General features: G+C 37.6%; 1 protein-coding gene across 2 annotated transcripts; it reads left to right on the top strand.

Annotated features, from left to right (window-relative positions):
- Positions 1-8,393: 8,393 nt before the first annotated feature.
- LOC149528078 (uncharacterized) lies at positions 8,394-12,460 on the top strand. 2 transcript variants are annotated; one of them, XM_089809289.1, is made up of 5 exons: positions 8,394-8,582; positions 8,744-8,981; positions 10,047-10,294; positions 10,467-10,686; positions 10,872-12,460. In XM_089809289.1, exons 3-5 carry the CDS (start codon positions 10,049-10,051, stop codon positions 11,957-11,959), a joined length of 1,554 nt encoding a protein of 517 aa, XP_089665415.1. In that variant the 5' UTR covers positions 8,394-8,582; positions 8,744-8,981; positions 10,047-10,048; the 3' UTR covers positions 11,960-12,460. The 2 variants fall into 2 exon arrangements, with proteins under 2 accessions (XP_089665415.1, XP_089665414.1); XM_089809288.1 differs by lacking the exon at positions 8,394-8,582 and having other exon boundaries at positions 8,647-8,981.
- The last annotated feature ends 695 nt before the right edge of the window (positions 12,461-13,155 follow it).

Raw genomic sequence — 13,155 nt, 5'->3', positions numbered from 1 at the left:
CAAAGCGAGTCCTTGTATGCCAAGGAGTCCAAATGTGATTTGGGGATGATAGAATTGTTGTATCTTGGACACATCATTAGTGCAGAAGGAGTGTGAATGGATCCTGAAAAGATCTGTGCTATTGTTGATTGACCACCACTAAAGAACCTTACACAGTTAAGAGGGTCCCTTGGTCTATGTGGATTCTATCACAGGTTTGTTAGTGGCTACTCACGACATGCAACACCCATGACAGATTTGCTGAAGAAAGGGGCATTTGTGTGGACTCGGGAGGCATAGGAGTGTTTTATGCAGTTCAAGGAAATAATGAGTACATGCCCAATGTTAGCATTGCCTGATTTCATGAAGCCATTTGAGCTTCAATGTGATGCTTCTAGAGAGGGAGTTGGTGTTGTACTCATGTAGGACAAGAATCCTATAGCTTATGAGAGTAGGAAACTCAGAGGGGCTGAGAGATCATTCGGTATATATGATAAGGAGATGTTGGTCATCATGCATGCCTTGGCCAAATTTAGACAGTATCTTGTGGGCATCAAATTTTGTATTAAAATTGATCATAATAGTTTGAGGCACTTTTTGGGACAGTGGGACCTAAATGATCGTCAGTAGAAGTGGGTGAGTAAGTTACAAGCATATGATTTTGATATCACATATGTTAAGGGGACATAGAATATTGTTACAAATGCTTTATCTTGTAGGCCACACCTCACTTCTATGATTCATATATCAAAGGATTGGCGACACTTGATTGTAGCAGAATATGCCAAAGACATGTGGGCCTCTGCTATAGTGGAGGGAACAACAATTGACACTAGATACACTCTCATAGATGATTTGATCATTTATAAGAATAGGATTTACTTAGTCCCAGGATCAAAAGTGAAGTAGTTGATTTTGAGAGCATTCCATAATCACCTACAATAGGCCATCCGAAGTATTTCAAGACTTACATGTTAGTACGAGAATGGTTCACTTGGAAGGACTTAAGGCTGATGTTTTACAGTATGTGCATGAGTGTCATGTTTGCTAACAGAATAAACAAGAGCACACTTATCCAGTAGGGCTCCTACAACCACTTCCTATTCCTGACAGGAAGTGGGAGTGCATCTCTATGGATTTTATCACGGGCTTGCCCAGGGCCCAGGGGCATGATTGTATTTATGTGGTGGTGGATAGGCTAACAAAATATGCTCACTTCTTCCCTATCGCTACTACATACTCAGCAACTCAGGTGGCAGAGGTCTTCTTTAGGGAGATTTTTAGATTACATGGTTTTCCTCAGAGCATTATGAGTGATAGGGACAACCGCTTCATGAGTCACTTTTGGCAGGAGATATTTTAGTTGTGTGGCACTGAGCTTACACCTAGCACCAGTTATCACCCACAGACCGATGGTCAAATAGAGATTGTAAACAAATGGGTGGAAGGGTATTTGAGGAATTATGTGGCAGATCAACAACGAGCTTGGGTCAGATGGATATATCTCTGTGAGTATTGTTACAATACTACATATCATATGACTATACAAATGACACCCTTTATGACACTTTACAGTTATGAGGCACCTAGTTTCTTAGATTTTTTGTTGGGAGACAGTCAAGTACCCTGTGCAGGTGAATTATTACAGGAAAGTAAGGATATAGTTGCTACTCTCAGAGACAACATTGCTAGAGCTTAGAACCAACAAAAGTAGTATGCAGACAAGAAGAGGATTGAGTGTAGTTTTGAGGTAAATTATATGGTTTACCTCATGTTGTAGCCATATAAGTAGTCCACTCTCAATAATAGTGGTGTAGAGAAACTCAAGCCACGCTATTATGGACCATTCAGGATCATCAAACGAGTTGGTGAGGTGGCTTATGAGTTGGAGCTTCCCAGAGACAGTAGAGTGCAAAATGTGTTTCATGTATCACGTCTCAAAAAGGCATTGGGTCAGAATGTGATGCCTTCTGTGGTATTACCTCCCTTGGATGATGAGGGGAAATTGATCTTAGTGCCAGAATCCATTCTAGATAGTAGAGAGAAGCAACTTCGCAGGAGAGTAATTAGAGAGTATCTAGTTAAGTGGAAAGATTTACCTGTTGAAGATGCTACTTGGGAGGGAGAAGTGATTTTACAACATCCAACATTAAGATTGCTTGAGGCCAAGCAATTTTAGGAGGGGCAGGCCTGTAATGTCCCTATTTTTGGATGAGTTAATTATTAACTTAATAAAGTGATATATTTTATAAAGTCATTAAATAAAACAATCTTCTAGAGGTTGCTAGAAGAAGCGGAGAAAAAATTAAAAAGGAGGCCGACCTATCGAGAAGAAAAGAATAAATAGGCATTGAGGGCTCATTGCCTATCATCAAGATTTATATTGATTTTTGTTGATGTGCGTTGTGGAGCCAAGGGTTTCTGCAGGTAGTCACAATTGGTCATTGAGAACGAAAACTCTCAATTGGTACACAATTTTGAGGGTGTGAAAGATCACCTGAATTATTGCAGTGGTGGGAAGGATATTTCAGTCCTTTCACTTGTGCTCAATTGCTGGTTTGGAGTTTCAGTTGGAGTTGCACTTTCATCATATCATCTTCAGCATTCAATCTCCACCATTTGATCAATCCAGGTTCTTCATTTCAATCTGTAGTTGTAACAAGTTCTCAATTGTATACAACCAGTCAGGGTTTCTTTGTAATGTGCCATGTCATAATGTTTTGGTGTTGAAAATTGCCATATCATTTGTAAAAACATTTGGTTTTCCTTGAATGAATACATTGGCACTATTATTTCTTTTATTCAATAATATACTTTCAGCAGTGTATTAAATTTAGGGTTTTTTTAGTGGCCTATTGGAAAGGGTCATTACAATAGTCATGAATGTAACATATCATCATTATAATGATCTAATCATGTTTCTACATTACTCTCCCATATAAGTATCATCAACATTCATACTTCCAATATATGAATCATTATAACCCTAGCTAGAATTGATGATTGGGCACCTGAGGAATCACCCTTCATTTCTCTTTTAGGATACAATGTAAATTTAGGTGGGGGATAGGCATCATTTTTGACTAATTAAGCATTACTAACCTTTAACACCATATTATTCTTTATTGTGGACAAACTAGATGTCATTCTATCAATGAGGGTTTGCTTCACAAATTATGCACAACTAGGCTTCGATGCAACTGCTCATGATTCACTTCAAAAGTTGATGGCACACACCAAATCTTCACAATGCTTTCTCAAATACTCTCAAACGCTCAAGATCAATATTCTCTCTAGAAAAGTCAAATGTTGTGTGATTAGAATGACTCAAAAATTCTCTATATAACTTGAAATCTCAAATTTAGAGCCTCACCAATGCTCCGTACATATAGTGAGTGAGTTACATTTGTCTTGACCATTACAGGAAAATTTGGAAATCTTACTTCCCTTTATTTCACTCATTTAATACCAAGACTCAATCAGTACCAACAATTACGCTTGACCACTTAACACTTTCATGACTCCACTATTGGCACTCAACCATCATTAACTCTTCAACTTAGCATCAAAATACCTTACTCAATTCAAACTTCAAATTTGTCCTTTTGCATCCATTAACATGTTGATTTGGACTTTCATGTATATTATCTTAGGGATTGATGTATGATTTAGCAATTCAAAGTATAGCTCGATACATACCTTTTCTTAATTTGAGGTGGGGGAATCACTTAATCCATTGGATTGGGTGATCATAACTTCACCATTTAAACTATTGCCTCCTTCAGTTTTCTTTTGCTAGGTATAATTCATCTAGCTTCCCACTTCTTTAGTATTATCCTTTGCTTTGTCATTATTTTCTTCAATATTAGGTATTGGTGCTCGATTCATATAGTCTCTACTGAGATGACTAACCTTCTCATAGTTAAAACATATTGGTCTAAAATTCCTCTAGTTTCCTAATCTTCCTCTAGAATGTATTCTTACGTAATTTTTTGCAATATGTCCATACTTTCCACATAACGGATAATTTACCCAAGTATTGTAGTTGTAACTTATAGTATTGCCTTGAGTAGTTTTTTTTCCTTGACATTTAGGTGTTCAACTATTCTTTGCTTTAGATTTCCATTCTTGTGCCCTTTTGTGAAACCGTAGATTGCTAGGTTCTTGTCTAGGCAGTAGCATGCCTAGTTCCCCTATATTTTTCAAGATGATAAGATTAGGGTTGTGTTAATGTTTTGTGTTTATGTCTGGTCTACGTTTTCATTAGGGTTTCCTCTCTCATCTTTATCTCTAAGTTGCCTAGGTGGGAATACAAGAACAATCTAATGGATTCAGTTAGGTTAGGTGACTAGGATTTGGGAGGGTAAGTTTTTGCACACCCTAGAGAGAGAGAGAGAGAGAGAGAGAGAGAGAGAGAGAGAGAGAGAGAGAGAGAGAGAGAGAGAGAGAGAGAGAATTAGTTCTATTCATAAGAAACCCTAACTCTATGATCAAGTGTTCCATTAAAGGCATAATACAGGTAGAATGGAGAGATCATGGGCATATTCAAAGAAAAAGATGATAGAGAACATCAAGGACTAAGGCTTAAAGATGATATGCAAACTGTAAGAACAAGCTAGAAATAAGACCAGTTCAAATCAAAATTAGTAGAAGCAGATAAATCCTTAGAAATGGTGAAGAACATGGTCAAAAGTGGCAAAAACTAAGTTGAAATCAAATTGATGGCCCAAAACACATCTGAACATCCGTGTCATCGAGTTGAGTAGTCAAATTGTATCACCTAATATCTAGTAATGTAACATGAATACTAACTATTAAATGAGAGTATTAACAAAACTAAAGTAGTTAACACTTAAGATAGGACTGATGGTTATCACCACAAAAGGAAGCAAACCAAGAATGGTAGGCTTCTTATGGTATAACCCCTAATGAAGTGGATGTGTCCTTGATAGATGGAGATGTGTGCTCATGACTGTGCTCAACCTTCAAGTGAATGGGTGATTACCAAATGTGTGCATGGAAGATGGTTTCAACAATGGAGGTATGGAGGGATTTCAGCATTATGATGGTATTTTGGTAGTTTTTAGGCTCTCAAAATAGAATTATAAAATTACATGGAAGGTGGATGATGTTTGTGAAGGGAGAGGGTTCCATTTATAGGCTAAGGGGTAGAGAGATGGATGGTCAGGATGCAAGGATGCCAAAGTAGTGAGGGAGGGTCAAGATGCACTCAAAAGGGAGCACATGGATTGTGCTTGTTTAGAGCCAATAGGGAAGTGACACATGTCACAGGGTGATTGGATAAAGGGAAGCGCAAGGTGGATGGTCAGCAAAGGAGGCTTAAGAGATAAGGCCTCCATAAATGCTCATAAATGCTTTGTAAGAGTCATAAAGGGGGATGTAAGAGCCATAAATGTTGGAGGGTGAAGGAAGGAGATATTTTGACTTTAGCTTGGGTTAGCAAGTCTTAACCCTTGCTTAATGTTGTGCAAATGTTTAGGAGGGGGATTAAGATTAGCTTAGAAAGGGGGTTAGGGGGTAAGTAGCTTAGCTTTGATGGGATGGGTTAGTTAGGTGGCTAAGTGAGGTTAGTATGGGTGAATGGGTTGGATTAGGGGTTAGGATAGGTTTTAGGAATGCTTTTAGGTTTTTAGATATTTTATTAAATGATTTATTTAATAAAATAGGGATATGAGATTAAATTAAATAGATTTGAGAATTTATTTAATTTAATAGAGGAATAGGGATTTAATTGATAAATTGATTTTATCAATTGGACTATAGTTAATTAAATTAATTAATTAACTAGGGGATGATGATTAATTAATTAAATAATAAATATTTAATTAATAATTTCATAGGAGATGACTAAATACGATTACCTATTGTGTAATTAGATTTAGGTGTCCACACAAATCACCTTGGAAATAAGACCTTTTCCATGATCATTAGATATCGTGAGAGATGGATTCATGTTGAATCACTACTCATGAAATATGGGTCAAAGAGTTTGACTCAAAAGTCACATAGTTAAATCCTGATAGCGATATCACAAATTGACTTCTTGTGGAAATTATCTCCTACTTATCAATCGATGAGCTTAAGGGGCTTTCTAATGAATGGTTCATAAGGCACAACACTTGGTGGAGGTTTTGCAAATGGGGTTGCAAGCTTTGGGTTTAACCATGGAGGAAACTCCATAGTTAAGTGCACTCAGGTTGGAGTAGTATTGAGATGGGTGACCTCTCGGGAAGTCCCGATGCTTCACCTCTGTGAGCATCACCTAGATCCAATGAGTGCTAAGTGTTCCATTTATTCTCATGAGAGATGGATTCATGTTGAATCACTACTCATGAAACATGGGTCAATGAGTTTGACTCAAAAATCACACAGCTAAATCTTGATAGCAATATCACAATTTGACTTGCTGTGGAAATTATCTCCTACTTATCAATTGATGAGCTTAAGGAGCTTTCTAATGAATGGTTCATAAGGCACAACACTTGGTGGGGGTTTTGCAAATGGGGTTGCAAGCTTTGGGTTTAACCATGGAGGAAACTCTGTAGCTAAGCGTGCTTAGGCTAGAGTAGTATTAGGATGGGCGACCTCCCAAGAAGTCCCCGTGCTTCACCCTTCTGAGCATCACCTAGATCCAATGAGTGCTAAGTGTTCCATTTATTCTCATGAGAGATGGACTCGTGTTGAATCACTACTCATGAAACATGGGTCAATGAGTTGGACTAAAAAATCACACAGTTAAATCCTAATATCACAATTTGACTTGCTGTGGAAATTATCTCCTACTTATCAAGATATAAGGTGTTATGAGTTACTTTTATCATTCAAAATCTAAACACAAAACTCTATCAAGATACCCAATAGTAGGTAGGATGACAATAATTCACTCAACACAATGAAATACAAACGCTAAAAGATAAACATAAAAATAAATAAGACATTCTAACAAAATTTATTGAATAATTAAATATTAAAAACTCATATCTATGATCTAAAATGAGAATATAATACGAAAATAAAATATAAACTCAAAACTTGCATAATTTTCGATTAAGGTCTCCTCACATTACTCTCCTTAGTTTATGATCAATATTAGTTTACTTAAGAATTATTTTATATTATTTGATAAACTACAAAAATACTATTTTATTTCACACCATTATTTTGTTTTGATGAATAATCCCTTTCTATTACTAAAATATGTAGTTACACACTCACAAAAAAAGTGTTGGGGGATACGAGATCACCATGTGAGAGTCCATTCGTCACCAAGGCCAAAAAACTATAAACTATTCATTGAAAAAAAGATAAGAAAGCCCTCAGATTGGAAGAGTTGTGCTAGCTAAGGGAAGATGTTTGTGATGATCATCAGAACCCCATACATCAACGGGGTCAACAGGTGGGTTGGGAGGGACCACCCATAATCAACAACTTCTTTTTATTTTTATTTTTTTCTCCTTGGTCTTGAGAAGCAAAATGGCTAAGGTTAGACGAGGGAAGGTCCATTTAAATTAAGTGGCCTTAGGCCATGCAGAACCACCACCAGAGGTGGACCAACTAGCAGCAGGAGCACCATGGGGACCAACTAGAGCCGCATTGCGATAGAGAAGCTGAGTGGTGATGCCAACCATCATTCCCACCATCTGGAGAGCGACAAGGAGCCTGGGATCGAGGAGTATGGGAGTGGCAGGCAAAAGAACTATGACCATGGAGTAGAGTGTGGCTAACAAACGCATAATCCTATGACACTCTAACCATCGTACAAGGGGCATTACCCCAATAGTTCAAATGCTTGTGTAGGTGGGCTACCTTATTGGTTTGTATTGCATATGCAAACTTTAATATACATAGAAACATTTATATCAAGAAAGTTGTGAGTGAAAAAAATAAAACATCATTCATATATTTCCAAAGAGTAATAAAATTTGCATTCTAAAAGCATACCGAATGTAAGTGTATTTGAAGAGGATTCTAGATGAATCACCTAGTAAAATCATATGCCAAAAAAAACTTAGAACAAAAGAGTTTGAAAAATATATTATTTCCCTATTAAATTTTGCAATACTTTAAAAAAAAAAAAATCTATGACAAAAACAAATGAATACTAACAAAGAGCAAAATAAAAAATAAATAAGGTACAATTTTATCTTATTTACTGTACATAAATTTTAAGTCCAATCCAAACTTGACCGCTCGGAAAAGAAAAGAAATTAATCCTCCCTCCAAAATTGATCAATGTAGCCAGCAATTAGAAGTGTCATTGAATTGTATCCATAAATATAATAATTAAATGCCCTAATTAAGGGCCATGAATGGGATCCATGTGTGGGAAAATTTACTCTGTTCAATAGACATTTGACCCCATTATTTAAAGAAGAAAAACAGGGAAATAAGCGAATAAAAATTAAAGACTACAACTAAAACCTCATAAATGTCTTTGAGTTATTATTACCAACCACTAACCGAAAAATTATGTAAAATTTTTCTTTATTGAAGAAGCCATGAAAGAGACAAAAGAGAGACAGAGGACAAAACTTAAATACAATTTAATCTTTGGATTGCAGTATTTTTTTCTTACGTTCATGGTACAGTGCAGTTGACTGCCAGCTTGGTGAATAAAAAAAATTCCACAATCTTCTTTAGTAGTAGTCATGTTTAAAACTTTTAAGTACTCAAAAGTATTTTAGGCTTTGTAAAAAAATTTAAGGCCTGACTGCTATTTTGGTGTTGTTTCTATGTGGTCCAGGTATACTTTTATACACAATCAATCAATATGGCCCATTTGGGACATCAAAGGTTCGAATCGCTTGGCCTGATTACTCTGTCCTCCTTATCTCAGACATTGGAGTAGGAATAAAAAAGAGTATCCTTTTGGCAAGGAGAAAAAGGTCTTTCATAAAAAGTAGCAGCAGTTCAGCTCATGTTTGGGGGAATCGGCATCAGAAGAAGTTTCAGTGTGTAAGAAGGCATCAGTCAGTCATCAGGTCTGTTGCCAATCTTTTGTCTTTTCGTTTTGGGGGTAAACTTTTAAGCTCTCTCTTTATGTTGGTCTTCGGCATGGGAATCCAATGTCAAGGAAAGGGGATTAAAACAATAAAAAATATAGGACCCACTTTTGTTTGAATGAAAAGGAGCATTGGAGTTCTCAATTGCTGGTTTTCTGGATTGCATTTTTTCAGTGTATGAAGAGGATCCAATGTCTGTTTCTTTTGGGGTCTTATAAAAATAAGATAGGGTTTGTTGCACTGGGTTTAGTGTGTTTCTATTTTGGTTTTTACTTGCATTTAAGGGCTCTCTAGGGTTGCTCTTGTGAATACCGAAGTTACCGTGTCTGGGTGTTTGCGTGAATGTTCTTCCTGAAAGCATTTTGAATGCTGCCGTGTATTTTGTTGTTTGAATTGTTGCCGGATCCTTGGAGGCCGAGAAATACATTGTTCCTCTAAACTTAGGTTTTTTTGGTTCTTATGTGTTTCGATATGAGCCACATTGGATGTTGTTGAAGTGGAATTCGTCTAGGTGTGCTTTTTGTTTTGTTTTGTTTTATTTATTCTTATGAAACCCCCAAGATTCCACAATAACCAACGAATTCGTAAATTGCCCGTTTATAAACTGTTCTGTGTTGCATTTTGGGTTCGGAAAACTTTTGGTGAAACCCAATAGTCCAGAATAAACAACGAATCCATAAATTGTAAGTGCACAAACTGTTCTCTGTTGCATTTGAGTGTGCATCCGTAGGTTTTCTAGGCCTTCGTGCATCCCATTTTCGGATTTTCTTCTTCTCAGGGCCGACATGGAATATGTGTAATGGTCTCGTAAGTTCAGAGTGATTCTTAGGGCGTCCAACCATTAGTCGTTATTTTCACTGCCCTATATCTTTGTGCGTGTGGTTTTGTGCACGAATATGCAAGTTCTTCACCGAGTTCTGGCGCCCAAAAGTTTCATTTTGTTGGTAGAGATTATTGGCTATTAACTTGTGTGAGGGAACCATGAATTGATAGTTATTTGTGTTAATACTCAAACGTGTTCTACTTTTGATGGTCATTTGGCAGCAATGTATAAAAATCAGCTTCAAGAGCTTGCTCAAAGGAGCTGCTTCAATCTGCCATCCTATTCTTGTATCAGAGAGGGACCTGATCATGCACCCAGATTCAAAGCCACTGTTAACTTCAATGGAGAAGTCTTTGAGAGCCCAAATTATTGCAGCACTTTAAGGCAGGCTGAGCATTCAGCTGCAGAGGTGGCTCTAAGTACTCTGTCTAAAAGAGGTCCTTCTCAGTCTTTGGCCGCAAGAATCCTGGTAGGCAAATAAATTATTGTGAAGTGCATTCGCTTTTTTTTCTGATAATTTTTTTATGAAATAAGCTATAAGACAATTCAGATCCATCAGGCCTCGTGATCAAAGAAATCCACAAAATGTATTTGTTTCTGCATTGATTTATTATTGAGGTCTTAAGGTGTGGGTTGAATAGGATGAGACTGGTGTTTACAAGAATTTGCTTCAAGAAATAGCTCAGAGAGCAGGTGCACCTCTACCAGTGTACACAACAGTGCGTTCTGGATTAGGCCATCTTCCTGTTTTCACGTGTACAGTCGAGTTAGCAGGTATAAATTTCACAGGCGAACCTGCCAAGAACAAAAAACAAGCTGAGAAAAATGCTGCAATGGCTGCCTGGTCAAGCCTAAGACAATGTAAAGACTCCTGCATTTACCTTTTAATGTATATATCAAATACGCATTGAATCCTTGTGCACAAGAGTTTTACCTTTTAGTGTATCTAATAAACAAGTATTGAATCCTTGTGCAGAAGAAATTACTTGATATGGCTTATTGAAGAGTCTTTTAAGTTTTTCTAACCATTATGTTTTGCTTTTCAGTGCCACATCAAAGTGGATTTTCAGCTGAGGGAGACGGTAATGAAGAGCAGGAGCAAATCACTATTGCCAGAGCCCTTTCAAGCCACAACAGACACAGGGAGTTAACCTATTCTAAGCAGTTGAAACAGCAGCACCCAGGAGCCAGGAGACGGATGTTGGCTCAAAGAGAGAGTGGAAGTCATTCTTTTGAACAACAACCTTTTGGAGGAGGAGGATCCCAATGGGTTTCTCCAGAAATGTCCTTAGATGGCTCTTCCAGGTTCAGTTCAAATCATAACCAGCATCATCAGCAGAACCTACATCTAACCCCATCTCCATCCTCCGGATCTAAGATTTTGCCATTTATTAGATCAATCTTCCCGCAGAGGAATAGATCTGGGTCTCTTCATGATTCATCATCACCATCCTCCATATCAAGGGAAGCTATTGCAGCAAATAGAGCCTCTAACTCTCGAAATGAGCCACTAGCATTGGCGTTAACAAGAGAATCCTTTGCACCTAACAGGACTGGCTCTAACATCAGAACTGTTCATAGACCCACATCACAGCAGGCTTCACTTACACTTGAAGAACATGAAAGAGATGAAGATGAATGGCTTAGAGGAGATTTTACAAGGGAGAGCAAAGCTTCTATGTTGGGCATTTCCAATTTGACAGAATGGGCTTCAGCATTTGCATCTACCAATTCATTGCCCTGGGCTAATTCTGCACAAACGTGGGACTTCAACAGGCAGCAGCAGCAACAACAACACCAGCAACAAAATATTCCTCAACCAGTTTCCTCATTTGGAGGACTGGGTTGTCGAGCAAATCCATCCATGGCCGCCCCACCAGTGAGAATAAGGACAGCAATACCAGTGTGCGCTGAACCTCCTCATCGAAGGTCTTGTTCAGAATTTGTAACCAATGATGCCAATTTGGTGCCTCCGACAATGCACGCTGCCCCAGCAGTCCAAATTCGATCTGTACTCCCGGTTTTTGCTGCTCCGCCTCCTAGGAGGCCTTTGCCTTTACCACAAACATCAAATAGAATTTCTGTGGAGGAAGAAGATTCCACAGTGCAATTGCTCAATCAGCTCCGATTTTGATATCTTCAATCTGGCCCACTGGCATTTTGAGGATTCATTCATTTGAAGCTGCTTTCCGCTAGTCCAGTCCAGTCCGTGTCTGGATTATGGCAATACTGATTCTGCTTTTTTCCCTCCTGTTTTTGTGCAAGGTTGTAGAGCTTAGACTATTAATGCATTTTGGAGGGAGGTCCAAGCTCTTGACCTGTCTATATGATATTGTCCATAATATATGAATCATTGGAGCAGGCCTCTGTTACATATTCTCTAGCAGATTTTCAGAAATCATTCTGTGTTTTGGAGGATGGTGCAGCTATTGATGGAAATCTGCGGTTTATCAGAGAATTGTCATCTTACGATGTATTGGGATGAGAAATTATTATTTTTTCAGTGGGGTACTAGATGCAATTGGAACAAAGTTGAAGAGGAATCACCTGTAAAGACGGATTTGTGGGTTTTTGTTTGAATATGCAAGTGTATGTTAGTATTATGATATATATTTGTTCCATATTTATCTTTTAAGTTTTTGAATTTTTAATATTATGATTGCCACTGATTATTTTTATTTGAGACTACGATAAGTTTAAAAATTCAAATCTTTCGGTTCGTATTCCTTTTGTTTATGGTTTTAGTCTTATATCATCTGATTTACAACTTTGGAGGTCTCCCGTGTTCATATGGGGAGACTACGATAAATTTTAAAATTCAAACTTTCTGTTGTATTCCTTCTGTTTATGGTTTGTCTTATATCATCTGATTTACAACTTTGGAGGTCTCCCGTGGCCATGGGGAAACAAAGTTTTCTTGAATGTGGAAAGGGGTTCTGAATTGTTGTTTGGATTCAATCAATCTATGCAAATTTTGCTTTTATAATTCCTAAATTTTAGTGTCAATGGTGTATGATTTTGATTATTGGGACGTTAGTGGGAATAATAGAGTGGATTCTGGTATTTTGGAGGCCTTTTAGGAGATACTGTTGTACATTTTATGTATATCAAAATGAATGATTCTGCAAAGCATTGTGCTGGAGAAGGAGTTGGATTGTTTTATGGCAGTTTTTGCTGGTATGATTGAATGACATTGAAGTAAATTTTAATCATTTTTATATTAAGCATAAGCTGGCGAGGCTTTGAAGGCTGTTTAACTCTGCATATCAGCAACCCACGTTCCTAAGAGTTTCTTAGGAGGTTTGTACAATTTATGATGCACATCTCACA

Source organism: Cupressus sempervirens, chromosome 11 (assembly GCF_028749045.1).
Source record: "Cupressus sempervirens isolate cs-2001-9-10 chromosome 11, ASM2874904v1, whole genome shotgun sequence".
Classification (NCBI taxonomy): Eukaryota; Viridiplantae; Streptophyta; class Pinopsida; order Cupressales; family Cupressaceae; genus Cupressus; species Cupressus sempervirens.
The sequence above is the reverse complement of the archived record's forward strand: the minus strand, read 5'-3'. Positions and strand labels throughout refer to the sequence as shown.